At 30.6% G+C, this 20,466-nt stretch overlaps 3 protein-coding genes across 3 annotated transcripts; all 3 read right to left on the bottom strand.

Annotated features, from left to right (window-relative positions):
- Positions 1-3,593: 3,593 nt before the first annotated feature.
- On the bottom strand, positions 3,594-7,588 carry LOC114370585 (GDSL esterase/lipase At5g03610-like). Its single transcript, XM_028327982.1, has 5 exons — positions 5,650-7,588; positions 5,373-5,546; positions 4,819-5,087; positions 4,260-4,569; positions 3,594-3,851 (listed from the first exon to the last, which is right to left on the bottom strand). Exons 1-5 carry the CDS (start codon positions 5,708-5,710, stop codon positions 3,643-3,645), a joined length of 1,023 nt encoding a protein of 340 aa, XP_028183783.1. The 5' UTR covers positions 5,711-7,588; the 3' UTR covers positions 3,594-3,642.
- A 197-nt stretch (positions 7,589-7,785) lies between these two features.
- On the bottom strand, positions 7,786-11,505 carry LOC114370584 (GDSL esterase/lipase At5g03610-like). The gene is made up of 5 exons (XM_028327981.1): positions 11,351-11,505; positions 11,049-11,240; positions 9,707-9,969; positions 8,888-9,200; positions 7,786-8,103 (listed from the first exon to the last, which is right to left on the bottom strand). The coding sequence occupies exons 1-5, from the start codon at positions 11,403-11,405 to the stop codon at positions 7,889-7,891; spliced, it is 1,038 nt and encodes a 345-aa protein (XP_028183782.1). The 5' UTR covers positions 11,406-11,505; the 3' UTR covers positions 7,786-7,888.
- A 2,557-nt stretch (positions 11,506-14,062) lies between these two features.
- LOC114370528 (geraniol 8-hydroxylase-like) lies at positions 14,063-16,029 on the bottom strand. The gene is made up of 2 exons (XM_028327906.1): positions 15,083-16,029; positions 14,063-14,772 (listed from the first exon to the last, which is right to left on the bottom strand). The coding sequence occupies exons 1-2, from the start codon at positions 15,962-15,964 to the stop codon at positions 14,161-14,163; spliced, it is 1,494 nt and encodes a 497-aa protein (XP_028183707.1). The 5' UTR covers positions 15,965-16,029; the 3' UTR covers positions 14,063-14,160.
- Positions 16,030-20,466: the final 4,437 nt, after the last annotated feature.

A 20,466-nucleotide genomic window follows, 5' to 3' on the forward strand; every position in this document is an offset into this window, starting at 1 on the left:
TTTTAATAAGACATTAATTTTTCTCAGTATTTATTTTAATACCTTCAATTTAAGGAGAAAGGTTAAGACCAATAATATCAAATTAATGCTCACTAAAACTTAAATTTAGTTCAAGATAAATATTTTTTTTCAATTCACTTTCTTTTTTACAATTCTCAACTATTATAATTCAAATAAAAAGTAGAAAATAATTTTATATTTTACAATAACAAAAATGTGTAATGTCACCACTCTCATTTTCATCAAAATATACATCATTTTCTTTTTATAAAATTTAATCACTATATTCATTTTAATATGATTCTTTTAATATAAAGTAAATGGAAACTAATTTTTTTATAATTTTTAAATGAATTATAAACTTCTCAAGTGATTTATAATATATCTATGTGTATGCATATATTAAAATTTTATAATTTTACTAACAAAATAATAATAAACAATATAATAAAATATATTACCTAATAATTTTAATTTAAATTAATTTTTATAAATACATATAAAATTAAGAGCTTGATGGCCTATGGCAATGGTCTAATTCGCCTTACCATTACCACTGTACTGTGTATAAACAATCTATTTAAAAACATCTAATCCTAGAATTAACGAATCTATGCATTAAATGCGTCTTCGTACATTAGTTATTTCTTTAAATACTCCTTTTGATTTATTCTTTTGTCTGCTTTAGAAATGGTGATGGACTACATTGTACATGCGTTTTTTTTTTATGCTAAAAAAGTAAGGTAGCAAATTGAATTTTAGTGGAAAATTCAAATTGAGAACCTTTCTCTCCTCTTTTTCCTTTTTCCTTCTTCCTTTGTTACGAAATCAATTTTGTAATCCTGTAGTTTTGGTATCCCTAATTTACTCAATCCATAATTTTAGTTTCTTATAAAAAAAATAAAAATATGTGATTTTCATATTTTTTTAAATAATTGATTTTTGTTAACCTTCAATTTCAAGCCATTGATTATGAATTAAAAAAAAGTTGACTACTAAATCACTGATATGATATTATAATATTATATTTTTTTAATCATTAATTTGATTAGTAGAATATTTAATTTAATTAAAACTTATTGAAATCATCTAAGAATTTATAGTGATTTAGTCTTTTGTAAATGAATCTAACGGGTTATGTATTAATAATATAAAATAATTTTATACTATCATTTGATTATAAATTATTATTTGTATGACTTTTAAGGTAATTAATATAATAAATAAATAAATATATATTATACATGATGAATTATTATTAGATGATCGTGTAAAATTATTTTATAGCTATTTTTTTTGATAATTTTTTTAAATTATAGTGAACTGGCTCTTTTTTCCCAAACCTAATATTACAAGTAAATTTGGTTGCTTCCAAAAGAAGTGATTTTTATTGATGAAAAATGATTGTTATTATTCTCCCTTGTTTAAATATCTATCATTTTAAAAATATATATAATTGTAATTTATTCATTGCCTTCAAAATCAAGAAAGTATTATGTTTTTCTAATTACTTTCTTATTTCTTGGCCTTTTCTAGAATTAAAAGATATTTTTTTTACTATACATTAATCTTCTTATATAAATTTTTTTCTCACTAAATATATCTCTTATCTCTTATATAATGCATATGGAAGTATATCAAGCCAGAATTTCTTTTTATAAAAAAGGAGAATATTTAATTATAACCGATTAAATTAAAAATTAACAAATCAAATTTTGTCGTGCATTCTGCAGATACTTCTTTTCATCATTGATAAGTTTATTTCAGGCAACAAGGTTCATGGCTATGATCAACATTGGTTCTGGCTACTTGCGTGACAAGGAATATATTGAAGGCAGAAATTATGTGTCCTCCTTTGTTGGGATAAATTGAGATCATTGATGCATTATTCACTTAATTTTCTATGATGAAGATGAAAAGTAATAAAATTGTTGAAATACAAATGTGATGAGACTTTATCTTAGACTTGTACTCCAATAAAGATTAATATCATAAGAAGTCTTGGTCCAAAACTTAAAAGAACTAATTGAGCATGGTGCGTTGGAGATGCTCCCACATGCAATATTCATTTGACTTGACATATTTTCAACACACAACTCAATGGGAGGACCAGAAATAATAATTAATGTCAAGTTTGTATATACTTGATTGAATTCATGTAAGGAGGAACAATGTGAAAACATAAAGTTTTACACAAATTGATTTATGCTCATTTACTCAATAACTCAATTGAAATATTTTAAATACTAGTATTTAAGGTTTTACAGAGCTAAGGATAAGATAACATAATGATAATTGTTATGTGTACGTAATTTGAATATTTATATCACGTAACAATTATCTAATTTTTCTTTCTTTTATTGCTTCTTTTATGTTAAAATATTAGGAATTTAGCTTCTTATGAGTTTTTATCTAATAGATGCTAAAGTTAGTTAATTTATAGTGTTTTTTGATGTATTTTTTGTAGAGTTACACAAGAGGAGGCCTAGAAGAGGGTTGAAGAATTGGAGTAGTACACTCAGCGCGTCAACAATCGCTTAGCATAATGAGCTAACTTGGAAGCCAAGCTTAACACATCTTTGGAGGCTTAGCGCGCATCTATCGGCTTAGCCTGTATCTAGCGACTTAACCTACATCTGACGGCTTAGCGCAGTCACTTATGCTAGCTGGATTTTGCATGTGTGTTTAGCGCGTATGTGCAGACTTAGCGCATAATCAATGTCGAAAAACATGACTGTGCTACGTTTTAAAGGACAAAAAAGGGGAGAAACTAGGACAGTTCTTAGAAGGACCAAAATAAGGAGTTAGGACACGAGAGAAGAAGAAGAACCCACTCATTTGGGGATCCTTTCCTCCATTTTCTTCCACACCTCTTGTTTCCTTTTTATATTAGTAAACATCTCATGACAATAAGAGACTAAATCACCCATTGTTGAGAGCTCAACAATTAAACACTCTTGATGTAATGATTCGAATTATCTGTTTAATGTTATTTGGATATTATTATCTCTTTTTTGTGTTTTTATGGTTTGATCACCCATGCTCATATAGTTTTATAGGGTTTATGCATTGAAAAATGTTTATCTCCTAAGAACTAGATAAAAGCATCTAGGTAATTCATGTCTAGGAATAAAATGATATTATTTAGTCTTATTTATGCATCTTTATTTTTAAAGCAAATTATTTGATGTAGCTCTTAAGGGATTAAAAGTGAAATTAGATACTTTAGACTCTTTCACATGAGGGATCATGGTTAGAGTAGGTTAGTGAATGAAGGTAATGATAAGAATAACATTAAATAATGAAAAATCCTTAATGTTGTAGTTTCAGTAGGCTGAGTTTCAACATGTTTCATAATTCTACTTCAACCGACAATTCACCCTCCGAGTGTTTGTATTCGATCTCTTTAATGTGTTCTACTTAATTATCTTTGTTTATGTTGAATATCACATTTCGTATCATTATTAGATCAATATCAAATTTAATTCATTAATTGCTTAAAATTGGACATATATAAACTCTGAGTACAGTCAAAATTCCTATGCACTCGACTCGATCTTATCGTTTTAAAATAATAATTGGACGAATTGATATACTTGCTAAGGAGTTAACACATAATTCCTTAAAGATTAAAGTTTTTTCTCAAAGTTTGCTGAGAGAAGAATACAACATCATATAGACTGCATACCAACCATTTTGAGAAAGGTGAACTCCCTCCCAAAAAAATGAAAGCTCTGGTTTCTTACATAAACAATATTTCTTTTCTCCTTTCTCATCCACACTTCCACAAGAATATTCCATACTCACACCCTCACAACATGGTTGCAACGGATTCATCAATGTTGGGTTTTCTGCACGAGTGAAGGAGAAAAAACAAGTCATCATCAAGAGATTTTTTATTTTTCGTTTAAAAATGCAATCAGAAATAAAGGCATGGTCCCTATTATAACCATTTTGCTATGTCTTCTGTTTTCTATAAGAAAAAGAAGGTATTGCAAAACTAAATCATCTAATGCTATCTATAATGATTAATAAATAAATGTACATGCGTGTATACACAGATAGTAAAAAAGATTGTAAAATTAGACAAGCGATGGAGTTCGATCAAATTCTAAAATAACAAACTCGTAAGCATATATAAAGTTGACATTTGGCATTGTTTAATTGAAACTTGAAAAACCTTTTGAAATATAAAATATTTATGTTTTTCTTCAACAATTTGACCCATGAAAAAGAATAGTGAAAGCACAAGAACTTACCAGAATGCCTTTTCTGCATAGTTGAAATGACAGAGAGGAAAGAGTTGTAAAGGTCTAGTGTCACAAACACTGGTTTTCCCAATTCCTTGTTTAGTTCTTGCACAATTTGGAGTAGCATTTGGCTGTGATTTTGGGAGATCAAGTTGAAAGGCTCAAGGCATTTCTCATATGAAGATGCCACGGTTAACAAAGGCATACACCCTATAGGCTCTAATAACCCGACAGCTATTTTATTTATTCCCAAGCTGTGGATGCGTCTAAGATTTAAAGACATTTGCCTGATAAGGATTGTAGTGAAAACTGGCATATCCTGCCACACACAAAAATGTGAAAAAGATATATAGCAATGTGATATTCTATTAATTAAAAAGGATATACAGATTGAAGAAGATTTCTATTTTTGGTGGATATAGCGGAAGGGCTAAGAAATTTGGAAAACTGGTAAAAAATTTCTACATAATTCTAATTTAGTCAGTATCAGCGAACAAAATTAGAAGATTGGATCACCAAACCGTGCCAAAGATGTATGCAGACAAAATTAATTAGCTTAACCACTCACTTGTATGCTCCCATGTTGTCGTAGTAGAAATGTAGCATAGTCATTACCCGCAGCATTCACTAGAGCAACTGAGCTTTCAAGGTCAGCTTTAGTATAGACTTTTTCTTTGATTAGATTCTCAAATGAGTCAATTTGGACAGTCATGTTTGGTCCATCAACCGAAGTGTTGAAAATACCACTCCCTCCATGAGCAAAGTTCATACCATATTGTAGTTCCGAGGAATTTCTAAATATATAAGGTGTGGGGGATTTAATTTTCAAATATGAGGCTGCATGTACCATATCATGATATCAGTCGCATAAAAGAAATGACCAAATTAAAATTAGGACAAAACTTACATACAATTATATAAGTATTATTTCTATAGATGTTGTTTGTATTTGGAGTTTTACTTTGATAATATGTGAAATAAATGTTTCCATTAAAGGTTAAACATATTATCCTGGTGAAACTTCAATTCTAGTCAGAGAACAACACCTATAAAACTGTATGTAAGTTTTTTTTTTTTTTCTTAAAATAATTACACGATGCTCTAGAATCAGTAAGGTATTACCAATGTAATCGGTGAGGACACAACCATCAGAGAACCTTCCAGCAGGTTTACCGGGAAAAGTGTCTCCACTAGGAGGCTTATATGATGCTGAGTTCACCGAATTCCCTGTGTCAACATAAGAGTCTCCAAAAACAAATAGTTTTACCTCATGTGACCGTTTATCTCCTTCCACTTCTACAACAATGACATAGCTGTATATATTAATATCACGAACCAAAAAAAATGAAATCCAAAGCTATCTATGTAACTTGATTGTGATGTAGCTCATAATGTGTACCCCTTAGAATGAAGAGAAGAAGAAGCAGAGTGATTACTGATGATACAGTTTGCTTCACCATTGAGGATATGTGGGATGACACAATCGGGACAGGTATGAGTATGGGTTGCTTGTGTACAAGTATCTAGAGATTTATGAGAGACTAACTTCAATCAGATTATGCCACTGCCATCTCTAGATTTTTGGTGCGAAAAAGGAGCTTAAGGCCTATCTAGTCAATGTAATTGTACCCACAACTTGACATTTTCGTCACGGTGGAACATTCTTGAACAAGAAGTAATACACAAGGGAAAATTTCCTTAATCACTTTGAATACAAGTTCTTTTGCACAAAACTCTCAAAACTCAAAGAACCCTTTCACTCACACACTACCTTTACCAATGACTCCCAAATAAAATAAAGACTATTACTAATTAATTTACTATTGTTCAACAACTATCTGTTGAAACAAACTGATGGGTCATCTGTACTCAACAATCTTCACCATGCACACTAGACTAGATGCATGCATAAGGTTCTTTCATAATAAGTGGGATGCACTTTAATTATCAAAGTGCACTTCAATGTATATGACTCTCCCTAGGCCTTTTATTTTATACTTATAATTGTATCTTCTTCTGGTTAAATGGCTTGTTGAGTACAAGTGGCACACTAGTTTGGTAACAATTGTTCATCATGTGACAACGTGTACACCCATTCTCATCATACTCGCCCACATACATGCAAGCAAAGGACACTTTTTTTTTCTTTTTCATTTTCTGTTACTGAGATCTCTCAAACTCTAGCTCTTTCTTTCACTTATTTCACGTTGTGTCTCTCCTAACTCACAATTATCTCACACACACAATAACATAAAAATCTCTCACGTTCAGCTCTCTTGGACTTCAAGCACACTAATGTCGTGCACGCAAACTAGAGTCATGCACTGCACTTCACCAGAAAGAAAACAGAAAAAAAAAAAAAAAGACATCACACATGCACCCCCCGCCACTTCGTACGAGCACATATCTCATTTTTTTATGTCACATAGCTCAACATATATAAAAATTAATATTTCTCACTCTCCTTAATTACTGATAACTTTTTCTCATTGGACATTCTGTCGACACAATGATAATTATTTTGATTAGATATAAATTTACTATCTTATTTAAATTAAAATCTGTTATAAAAATGAGTTAGTAGTGATAGTAATTATTTTGAATCCATTTCCTTATTATTTATTACGAAAATCGTAGGTAGTTAATTAATGATAATAATTTTGGATAGGTTAATTTATTGTTTGATTATTACAAAGACTTTGTCTTAAATAAAATAACTCCAATAAAAAATACTAATAATATTCATTAACTCGTCCATTAAGATTTGAACATAAATTTTTATAATTTCAAAAAAGAATATATCTAATCCTTCCAGAATGCCTTGGTTTCGATCACTAACTTTGATTAATTCCAAACAATTCATAAGTATGGGGTCTATGTTTTTGAATTTTCTATGCAAATACGACATGGTGTAATGTTTTTTTTTTTTACTTCTTAATTAAATCATTTTTTTATTATACCTGATTTTATTTTTGTTTTGGCAGATATATATGTTTGTCATGAATTTAAGTTATTTTATTGGTTGCCAATTAATTTGTTAAGTGATGTTATTTGGCAAAAGCTTACAAATGTACAATTCAGAAGAAAAAGAAAAAAAAAGCTTACAAGTGTACATTACACCACTTCCAGTTATGAACAAATTATCACTTATTTTAATCACAAATTTCGAAACCTTAATGCTAGTTATTAGTATGCTCCCAAGAAAAGAAAAACAATTTATAATACTAATACCCCTCCATTCTTTTTTACAAGCAAACAAAGTTTATTTATTTATTTCTCAAATATAAATACAACTTAATTATTTTTATCTTATTTAATGAGACTATGTTAAAAATAGTACTCTTCATTTAATGTGGGGTTTGTATTTCATATCAAGTTCCAATAAAAAATAATTTAAAAATAAAAAATTTTATTTTTTGAATTAAAAATAACATATTTAATAAAATTAACTAATTTTTTAATAAGTATAAAATTAATTAATTTTTACTTATAAAAAAGAATAGAGGGTGTACGATGTTACTATAGGACGAGTTTGTGACCAAATGTTGGACCATATATGCAATAACTTTGAAGGATTAATAGATTATTTTTCATCATGGAACTAATCCAAATACACTAATATTGATTAGAAGTTTTTTTCATGTAATAAGTTGGCCAAGAGTAGATTGCAATATTGTGTAGACTGCAAACCAACCATTTTGAGAAGGGTGAAGTGTGTCCCAAAAGAAAGAAAGTTTCGGGTTCTCACATAAACTGTATTTCTTTGATCCTTCGTCATCCAGACTTCCACATGAATCTTCCAAATTGTTTCCCTCACAGCATGGTTGCAACGGATTCATCAGTGTAGACTTTTCTGCATAATGTAGAAAGAAAAAAAAACTGTCATCATCTAGAGGTTTTCTTATAATTATGCAATTAGATACTCAGTGCTTATCTTTGAAACTATCTATAGTCATAGTTTCTGATATTTCCATTATTCTATTATAATTTTTTTTAAGAAAAAGAAAGTAATTGCTTGCACAAAATCAACTAATTAATGCTATCTATGATGACTAGCTAGAGTAACGGGAAGAAGAAGAGAAAAAAAGATTGCATATATAATAACTAGAAAAGTTCAAAATAACAAATTATTGTATGCATATATTGTTGAAAGTTAGCATCATTGAGATTTTATTATTATTTGACGCATTCATTTCAACACACTGTTAGTCTTATTAATTAATTACGTAGGTCTAATCCTTGTTAGCATTTCCCACATAACCCAATAATATAGATTCTGTTTTAAAGCATATGTCATATAATAATGTCTTGTTAGCATTTCTCTTGCTGACATGATTTAGATATATAAAAAAAAGATATTGCTAACAAATGTGTCATAACAGTATTGATTAAGAAACCAAATCAAAAAAATATTTAATGTGAAAATATTAAGAGAAGACAAAAAAGATTATAAATAATATATATTTTTATTTTTCAATAAAAATATTTCTACTTCAATTTTTTTAATTAATGTTCTAAGAATCCTGATTAGCATTTTTCATAAAAATAATTCTTCAAAAAATAAATATTAAATGCTATCCTCTACAATTTTATCCGTAGCGTGTTGAAATTCTATTTAAAGCACAATGAGAACTAACCTGCACGCTTTTTCTGCATAGTTTCAATTGCAGAGAGGAAGGAGTTGTAGAGGTCCAGTGTTATGAAAACTGATTTGTCTGCTGCTTCCTTGTTGAGTTCTTGCACAGCTTTGAGCAACATTTTGTTGTGATCTTTGGAGATCACGTTCAAAAGGCCAATGCAGTTCGTACGGAAAGATATCACATTTAACACAGGCAAACACCCAATTGGCTGTAATAACCCAACTGCTACCTTTTTTATCCCTAAGCTGCGAATGCGTTTAAGATTTACAGACATTTGCTTCACAAGGGATTCCATGAAGCCTGGTAAATCCTACAAAAGAAAACCTAAAATACTATTCACATCTGTATTACTATGTTATGTTATATTCGTAATAATGAGCATAGCTACATTTGGAAATGGACTAGTCTAGTTTTAGAAAAAGTTTTTGGGATTTGGGATTTCTTATTTAATCCTCAATCAATTTCCCTCTTAAGGTCGGTTCATATAAGAGTAAACTGATATTTATAATTGCGACTTCATACCTTAGTTAAATACTAATCCTGTTTTTTTTTTTATAAAATTTTATCTTATTCTTACTTTTATTTCTTATTTCCAAATATTTGAGAAGGTTTTTATTATTGTTTTAATCAAATTAATAAAAATAATATGATTTTTTTTGTAATTATCTATAAAAAAAATAGAAGATAGTTCCTCCAACAAAAAAATCCTTAATAAAACTATTCTACAATTTGATTCAAATCACATAGCAAAATGAGACAATAGGAACACGAAACATAGTGCCAAATATAAACATAATTATTAGAATGACCACTTACAATAATGCGCCCAGTTTTTAATGCATTTGTATAATCATTACCACCGGCATTGACGAGAGCAATTGAGGATTCAAGATCATGTTTGGTATAGATATTTTGTTGGATTAGCTTCTCAAATGAGTCGATTTGGGCAGTCGCGTTTGGTCCATCAATCGAAGTACTGAAAATACCGGTCCCTCCATAGGCAAAGTTTATACCGTAGTGAAGATTAGATGAATTTCTAAAAGTATATGGTGTGGGGGATTCAATTTTCAGAAAGGAAGCTGCAAGCAATTAGCATGATATCAGTGAAAATAAATAAATACTGTCCAAAATTAAAGAATTAAAATCACTTTTTCTATTAGTTTTAATATATACTTAATGTCATTTCACCCCTTGCCGATTCCATCGCGGCTCTCTAATTACAACCTCAGTCATTTATCTTGAACAAGAATTGTAAAGTTTGTGTGGTGGAAGTGATAAAATGGACCACCTGATTCAATGCAAATTGCAAGCTACAGCGAGCCAGATCCAAAAAGTCCAAATTCAATTTAGGTCTCTAAAATAAAGTTCAAATTCTGTAAAAGTCTTTTTTTGGGAGATGGATTTGATGAGTTATAATTTGTGGATCAAATTCCTACGGAGTCCTAATTAGATTATACTAATAAGACTTATGTTTAATTTAGTATCAAAATTTTAAGTCACCTCTATTATTAGTCACATTAGTGTATAGATTATTGACTATATCTTAGCATAGCATGACAACTTATAATCAGAGTAACACGAAAAGGGATAGGAATGTGAGACAGGAATTTCAATCCATATACAAGATGCGGCTTTTATTCAAGGGGTTTTATTTTCTACATTCATTTAGTATATAGGATATAGGGCTAAGTGTTGGACTATATTCATAGTCAAAAGTACTAAATATATAAAAATACTCAACAAATGATTATTTAAATAAAAACTTAATCTAATCAACTTTAAGCTATAATTTCTTCCCATTGTTTCTTTTTAGATTTTCAATAACTTAATAGATACTATAGATATTTAAAAAATTTCATAGATATTCAAACTCACAAATACATAACTTGGTTACTGGTTTTTATGATGCTGATGGCACTGGTGATATTCAACAAGCTGAGATCATGGTTTGAATTTGGCATGGAAGAAAGGGTATGATGCCCCAATCGAAATATGGTTTAATTTGAATTTGGCATGGCTTCAGTTAGGTTGGTAGGTTTAAGTTCATAATGTATGATGCCGCGCCCCATTAATCCAAATATGTCTAGCCAATTTGGTTCTTTAAATTTAAAGTTGCATGCAGAGCAGAGAGAGTGAATTAAAGGAGTTAGTTAATTACCAACGTAATCAGTGATGATGCGACCGTCGCAGAATCTCCCTGCAGGGTTACCAGGAAAAGTGATTCCACTGGGAGGCTTGTATGATTCTGAATGCACGAAATTCCCAGTGTCAACATAGGAGTCCCCAAAAACAAACAGTTTTACAGGGTTGCTGTTGTATACCCCATAAGACCTTTTAGCCCCTTCCACTTCTACAAAAACACATGTAAATATATAGCTCTAATTACCAACCAATTATAAAATGAAAGGGGAATTCAATTTGATTGTGATGCTACCTAGGATTTCAGAATGCATAACATACCTGTGAAAATGAAGAGGAGAAGAGAGATTATGAAGGGAATTAATTGCTTTGCCATTGATGATCCCTGTCAGATTGGTGAGATTAACCTTCTTTGTGTTGGTTGACAAGGCAAGGGTAAGTTTATATACTCCAAAAGAGGCAGAAACTGAAGTATTTATGTTATGAATTGGGGGTCTTGGCCTTTCTAGTTTCTTCCTTTTCTCTGGATCTTGATAATGATGTTTAAGTGGCATATAGCTGGTTTAACTATAGTAAAACAATAAAATAAAATAAAACTAACATTATCTTAAATCTTAAACAATTTATATTTTTGGGTAACAAAATAATAATCTCTTAAATATTTTATATAACAAAATTTAAAATTTTATCTTTTAATGGAATTAAATATTTATTATAAGATATCAACTTCCTCATCAAAATTATTTTACTTTACATGCATTAATTATTGGCAATTAATAACTAAGAAACATTTAATGTGTTTTTGTTAGACATAAATTTTTACTCCCTCCCTTCTTTTTATCTGTCTTTTAACGTTTCTATGTAAAAATTTCAATATTCAATAATGTTTGTTGATCATAATAAAATAGTTACGATGCTTGCAATTTAATTTTTTTTTTCATTTTTACTCCACAATAAATCAATATGATTATGTGTAAATTAATTAAAGATTAGATGGAAAGTAAGAATATAATGGAAAAAAGAATAATTAATGTTATCTTAAACTTTAAAATTGACAAATAAATAGAAACAAAATATTTAAAAAAAATAGATGTAGTAATATTTAATAATAGAGAAGTTTAATAACTTATCCAAAGGTAGACACGAGGTGATGCAAAGGTTAAGTCTTCAATGAAATGTGATGGTGTGGCGTCAATGGTAATGTATGACAAGCGTCTCCTATTGTTAGCTTGTGAGTGAGAGAGAGAAGTTGGAGAATGAGTAGTGGTTATAATACCCGTTGAGAGACATCATATATATTAAAGTTTTTTGGTGGGTAAAGTCGTTAAGGTTATTTGAATGGTACGTGGGATTAGGGTTTTGAATTTTTCAGGTTCATGTTCATGTTCATGACATGAAGACCTCTACTCGTTGTAGATGAATTATGGTCAAGTGTCGATGTTTACACGCACGGTGTGGAGTGCTCAAAAGTGGTTGATGGAGGGGGAACCAGTGGCCTACATATACATATATTGTAATAAATTTGTTTATTAATTCTACGAGATCGTTGAGGGATATTATGAAGATGAATCTCTAAAACAAGAGTGTTAAGCGGTTTCAGCTATGTATTCACATAGATCTAGCGGTTGAAAAGTGGATCACAACAATCTTAGTGTACACTATATTTTTGTGTGTTATTTTTTTGTTTTAAATATAAATAAAAATAATAATAAATGATCCCAAAAGATAAAATAAATTTGAACTATTAATAATATACAAATAATAAACTCCTTAAAATTCCTGTTAAAATTGAGTGATTATTCATAAAAAAAAATGATAAATAATAAATCTTCACTCACTCTCACAATTCCCCACCAAATTCACAAGAGACAAAATTCATAGGTGTTCTCCCTCTCGTCACTCCACTCACTCACGTAAAATTATTTTCTTTTTGGGTTATATAGGAATCTCTTAAATTCTCTCTCACGACTCATATGTTGAGCACCACCATCATACACCTCCCATTCCTTTTCACTCATATTTCCCCTCTTTTTCAACGTGTCATGAACCCTCTCACAATTTCGGGCATCACAAAGAGCATACATGCAACGCCAACATCATAATATATATTCTCGCACCTCACACACTAAGTCCGTCATCGATCACTCTATATTTTTTATCATCTCCTTCGCTAATTCACGAGTTTTGCACACACAATAACATTCTCTTGTATAAACTATAAATCATACTCACGCTTAAGGATACGGTTTCGGATTGAAATCACACTAATCGAATCAAAATTAAATTGATTTTTTTCGGCGGCTTAGTTTAAGAAAAAAAAAAGAGTGTCTTTTTAAAAAATTAATTTGATTAACCAAATTGTGTTTACCAAACCAGTTCAATTTACTGAATTAATTTTCACTTCAATTCTTTTATTTAAAAATAATTCAAAATTGATTCGATTCTTAAAACTAATTAAAAATTAATTTATTTTAGAATCAATTTTTTAACATCAGTTCAATTTTAAACTAATTTTCAAATCGATTTAATTATTTAAATATAAAATTAAATTGATTAAAACAATTTAAAATCAATTCGATTTAATTTTTTTTATCAAAGTTTTTGCACACCCCTATTCAGCGGAACACATCATTGGAAAAAGTTCAAATAAAAAGGCACGCAAGAGGCTAGGGAAAACACTCTCACCCACTCACTATCACTTTCTTAAAGATGTACTAACATTTTGTGATTGTGTGAAGGTATATATATATTTACACTATATGTGCATGCTAATTAAATTAATGTTTAAATGTATTGGACTATTGGTCAATTAAGAATGTCAGAAAGTTTGCTTGCTTTCATCAATCAATACAATTTATATGTGGATACATTTATTTCCACTCCCACTTTAATTTTAAAGAAATAACAATGATGAAAACATATAACAGGCATGCACCTAATTGTCCATTAACATATGTGGAGATATTTATTATCACCTTGGAGAGATTTTCTTGCAGCCACACTACATCCAACAAAATAAGAAAAAGAGACAAATTAAAAGATAAGTGAATCAGGTCTCTTTTTTCTTTTCTGAAGAATGGGACAGTGAAATATGGAGGACCCAAGTGATCCTTGTCACCATGCATATATAATTAGTTGCTTATGTTAATAGGAACAACTCTAAGGGATTGAGCCTTTTGTAAGGTAATTCCAAATTTTTCTCCCATGTCCACATCTTGTGGTTTAATTTCATCTTCAAGCTTCCATTGAAAGGAGTTGATTAGAGAACCCAACATCAAAAGCAACATCCTAATAGCTAGCATCATTCCAGGGCATATGCGCCTTCCAGCACCAAAGGGTGCAAGCTCAAAATTTCGACCTTTGATGTCAACGTTTGACCCCAAGAACCTCTCAGGTGAGAACAAAGTTGGATTTTCCCACAAGGTTGGGTCCCTACCAATAGTCCACACATTAATTAAAACTTGTGCGTCCTTTGGGATGGTGAAGCCACACAAGTCCACGTCTCTTTCTGCCTTTCTAGGGAGTAAGAAAGGAACCGGGGGGTGCAAACGGAAAGTCTCTTTTATGATTGCTTGCAAGTAAGGGAGTTTACCAATATCAGATTCTTCAACTGGTTTACCTTTGCCTATCACTTCTTCCAGTTCTTTTTTTGCCCTTGACATGATCTCTGGGTTGAGTACTACCTCTGTCATTGCCCATTCAATTGTTGAAGATGTAGTATCCGTGCCCGCAACAAACAGATCCTATAATTCGTATATAGTTTCAAAGTGGGTGAGTCTCATAGCAATGGTAATAATTACAGAAAAAAAAGTGGACATCCTTTGAAGATACATGTGTTACCACCTTAGTCTTTCAAAAACATTAGTCACTAGATTATTTTTTAAAACTATAGTAATTTTTTTCCACTAAGGACATTTCCAAACTGATAATCAAATTCTATATGCATGATCAGGAATCAGATTCCTAACAACACGTTTAAGACTAATTTAGTCATCAATATTTTTAAAAGACTAATGATGCATAAAATAAGCAGGGAAAGGAAAAAAAATATACATGTGCCAGGTGTTCAATGATCGTTTTGTCCATCATCTCGTTCTCTTTAGAAATGTCGAGCAAGGCATCCAACATGTCATTGTGCGTGTTAGAACCTTTGCTTTCCCTCAGCTTCAACCGTTTCCTAATCAAGCCATCGAAGATGTCCAACACCTTGGCGACATTCTTAGTTTGTTGCCTTTTCGCGCCTTGCGGGTCAATCCTCTTCAGCACAGGGAAATAATCTGCCATGTTTGGTGATCCAACAAGCTTTGTGATATTTGTCACCAAGTCCTTAAACTCTCCCGCGGTACCTTTAGACAGAACCAAATCCTCGGAGAAAATGGTGTTTGACAATAAATTCAATGTGGTCTTGAATGCTTGTCTTCCAACATCCACTGCTTCACCAATTTGGCAGCTCTTGTGCACGTCACTAAGGAGTTGCTGCACTATCTTGCGCCTCACGTCTTGGCTTTCATCAAGAGTCTTGTGTGCAAATAGTTGGCCATTGCATATTTTTCTCATCTCTCTCCAAAGGGGTGAAACGGGTAAGAATGCTAGGCTATAGTGCTCGTGGTTCAGAACTGACACGGATTGTGGTATGGGACGGTTTGACAAAGATTCATCGTGTGTTACAAGAACTTCTTTTGCCATGTCTGCAGAGGAGATGACTATAGTGGTTACTGTTCCTAGCTTGAGGCTCATCACAGGGCCATGAATCTTGGCAAGTTTGGCCATTGATTGGTGTGGATTTTGCCCGAGTTCAAGAAGGTTTCCGATTATGGGAAGGCGTGAAGGCCCTGGTGGAAGATTGTGGTTTGGTTTTCTGGTTGTTTTTGCAAGGAATGAACCAATGGTGGCACATGCCAATAGAAGGAACAATGCACAAGTTACAAACTCCATGTTATTGGAGTGAATATTAATTGGTGACAAAATGGGGAGGGAAATTAAGGAGAAGGATAATGGATGTCGTTATTGCATGGGACTATATATACTTGGGAACTCATCTTATATATATATTTAATTTATCTCCACCAACAAAATAGAATAAAGCAATGCATGTTGTTATCAAAAGTCCAAGTCAAATAAATGTCTGGTTGAATGAATTAAATGTTGAATACTTACGTTTACGCCATCCAGAAGGATAAAGGAAAAGCTTGACTAAACATATGAGATTAAAAAATAAATTGTATAGATTAATAAATGGGTACTTATATTGAGCCTCTCCTCCTATAGAAAGAGACATCGAACCAATTCAAAACCTAAAATGATTCAGCTTAGCCCGATAATCAGTCTAAAAAAGTGGCATTAATTTGCTTCTGTTTAGTTTACACGTCATTGATCAATAGTAAAAGAGTAAATCATATTGACGCTAATTGATGTTTCATGAGACTGTATAAACTTTATCTGGTTTTTTAAGGTTTAAATAGGGTAGAAAAAATGAGGAAAATTTGTGTAATCTCACAAAATTTTAGACAGCGTCTATGTAATTTACTTTCATAAAATCCACGATGGTTGTTTCCTTGGTAGACTGGTAATAATAATATGAGAGCAGCTAGAGACCTTATTTTCCCATTGTGAAAAATAAAGACATCAATTAATATTATATTTATATAGTGTTTAGAATGATCGAAATATAGAGTTGATTTGATTTAGAAATTATTTTTTGAGGATCTGAATTGATGTAGAAACTGAATTTTCTCATGCATGTTTGGATTAATTAATGCCGTAAAAACGAACTATTACATAGAGTGGATTTTTAACACACTAGACTTTCTGTCAAAAAAAAAAAAAACAACACACACTTAACTTGTTTCAAAAGATTTTAGCGTAGTTCCACTGGGAACTTTCGTGCTATTTTCTTTTAATCAGGGACTGTAGACAAGCATTAGGAATTTTATTTTCCCAATTTCTATTTTTCATATTATTTTTTAATAGGGCCTTCCTATAATTTGAAAAGGACAGAGGGTAATAAAATCAAGTAAAATGCTATTTTCCCTCATATATAGAGAAAAAAAATTGATTAGACTTGTGAATATAAATTGGGCCATTAATTCAAAACCCAGACCGTTCAGATTAGCCCAATAATTAGTGCAAACATCTCTTAGAATAGTTATACTTGAAAATAATATTACAAAATAGCCTAATCTATGACAGGGATTCATTTGACTATGGAAAGAGAGGAATCCTTATAAGTTGCTAGAGTTGACTTTTGGCTATCAATTATTGACTGACTTACATTGAAGCTCGCAATAAGAAGTTATAACTCATAATGCATGTTTTTTTGGTCAAAACCCAAAATATGGTTTGTGAAAGAAGAGCATTTTTGCTGCATGTGAATGTGGTTTAACCGCTTAAGGCTTAAAGTCTTAAACATGCTACTCGATCGATGAACATAACAAGAAGACCGGGTCATGTCAGAACTTGAAGAACCAATTTAAGAATCAATATAGAGAGAATAGAGATGGAAAATTGCTTCTCAACGTGAAAAATTGAAAATGCGATGGAAATTAACTTTATTTTGTTCGAGTAATGAATTTGCATTGCCATTGACTTGGTCTCTAAGTGCATGTGACTTGAAAAGGGAATGCCTATCTGACATTGGAGCTTAAAATGAAGAAATTGAGATACAACTAAATCGATGACTTTGGAGCATCAATATCTTATTTGTAAACGAAGTCTTCTTTTTCTTTGAAATAAAATACACGGTTGATTAGAATGTATGAACCTGGTTAGACCAGATCAACAATTATTATTTTTATTGAGTTAGATGCGACCCCAAAGATACTCCAATGCCAACTCCACTCCACTCCATCTTCAAAGTCTTAAATATAAGCGGGGCAATTAATGAATCCACAAGACAAAATTGATCTTGGGGATTTTCCAGGGTAAATGACTGATTGAACCATGATAGCTATGTATACCCTCTTTTTGCTTCAAAAGCAAAATGTATGTATTGGAATAAAAAATGTTATTGGCTTCGTTTGTTTAAATTTTTTTATTTAAAAAATGTTTTTTAATAAAAATAATTTTTTTATTTTTCTGGTATTTTTATTCAAAGTATTTGTGCTAAAAAACAGATTATGTTTTTTTAATAAACAAATCTTATTTGCTTCTTAAGAAATCACTTTTTTACAAGAATATTTTTTAGAAGCACTTTGGACTAGCACATATGTATTGAGCTCAAGCAAAATAAAGCCCATTAGGTTAAGATAAATATAAAATAAGAAAAAAAAAAAGAATTTCACCCTTCTTTCTACTTATTTTTTTCAACGGTTATAGTAAGATTGAATTTAATAGTGGGTGTAAACTAGTTAAATCTTTGTAAAAAAAAAATAGTTAAATCTTCTGTTGTTTGGTCAACCCAAATAGATTATCATCCTTAAAAAAAAAACTATATAATGTCAGACATTTTTATATTATTATCAAATGGGAAACTATTATATATTGTAAGTGGTATATTTATTTACTTTTATAATAATTATTTAAAATTCATAATAATAATAATTTTTAATCAGATAAGAGAGTAAAATATTTTACATTTGTATAATTATTAAACTATTTATTTATAGAATTTGATAATTTATACCTAATTTTTTTTAGGAGTTAACAAGTTATAACTACAACTATCTTCCTTAAAAAAAACTACAATTATATTAAAATAAAGTAAAGTATAACTTACTAACATATTCCTTATGAAAAATTAAACAGGTGCAAGTTAGTAAATCTTTTATATATTTTTACAGGACTTAAATATATTTTTTATTCTTATAATTTAGTATTTTTTTATTTTTATCTCTATTAAAAGAAATCATTTTAGTCTGAAGAAAATATATTTATTTTGCTTTTCATCCTTAAAACATCCTGTATAATGATTTTTTTAATGTTGAAAATACTTTTTTAACTGTTTAAAGTGTTATCTAAAATGTTTTAAAGATAAAAAAATAAAACAAACATATTTTATAAGGATTAAAATGAAAAAAAAAATACTGTATGAAAATTGACAGAAAAAAAAATTGGGACTACAAATGTATTTAAGCTTTTCTAAATAATTAAATTAGTTTATGCAGGAACTATTTAGAGATATTTCTGAGTTTGGGAAACTAATTTCCCGAAAGGCAATTTGAAAGAAAATCACGATTTGTCGTCTTGGACATCTTCACTGGGAAGCGTCAGGATATGATGTTCACCGTCTAGGGCGAGCACTGGCGCAACGACAATAGCATTCAAAAACAGATCTTCTAATTACACTCTAGAATCGCTTCATTGAGGGTTTGGAACATAATGAGATGTCGCACAAGGAATAATAATAGGTGTATTTTTTCCTTGGCTTAAACTAAATTATATCCACTTTAATTTGCTGATGAATCCTCCTTGTTTCATTATTTTACTCACACATTGCTACTGTTTTACATATGAACTTTATTAGTATTCAATTAATAGTGTCTGCATAGATGACACCCAGAGAGAGAAGTATAGATATAATACGTTAAACTCATGATGTGATAGAAAGAAATAATAACGGAGTGTTTGATATACAATCCCTCCTTGACAATTAACATGTAGAGATATTTATTGCTACACTATTAGAAAAGAAAATAGACATAAGTGAATCATCATCTCTCTTTTTCTTTTCTGCAGAACTGTGGACTGGTGGAAAGGATACAAGTCTTATGCATATAATTAGCTGCTTATATTAATAGAGAACCCAACATCAAGAATAACATCCTAACATTAATGCAGGGCATATGCGCCCACCAAATGGAACAAAGTTGGATTGTCCCACAAGGTTGGGTCCCTACCAATAGTCCACGCATTAATTAAGACTTGTGCATCCTTTGGGATGGTGAGGCCACACAAGTCCACATCTCTTTCTGTCTTTCTAGGGAGTAAGAAAGGAACTGGGGGGTGCAAACGGAAAGTCTCTTTTATGATTGCTTGCAAGTAAGGGAGTTTACCAATATCAGATTCTTCAACTGGTTTATCTTTGCCTATCACTTCTTCCAAGTCATTTTCGCTTTATTTCTTGAATTCAAAGACTTGTACAAGCAAGATTGAAAACAACAAATAAGAAGGAAAAAAACTGAGAATAATGCTATTTTTGTAATCATTAATAAAAAAAATTGAAACAAGAAACATTTTCTTCAAACAGACCCTGTGGTTTCGCTTTTTGTTTTTCAGTCAATCCTTATTTCTTACCTCCTCCCATATATTTCAAATGAAAAACCAAATACTTTTTTTCCAATAATGACAACTGAGTTTTTGTTTTTCAGTCAATCCTTATTTCTTACCTCCTCCCATATATTTCAAATGAATAACCAAATACTTTTTTTCCAATAATGACAACTGAGTTTTACGATTCTCATGTATGCATCAATGTTAATTAATCGAAGAGAATATGGAAA

The sequence above is a fragment of the Glycine soja genome, chromosome 10 (assembly GCF_004193775.1).
Source record: "Glycine soja cultivar W05 chromosome 10, ASM419377v2, whole genome shotgun sequence".
Lineage (NCBI taxonomy): Eukaryota > Viridiplantae > Streptophyta > Magnoliopsida > Fabales > Fabaceae > Glycine > Glycine soja.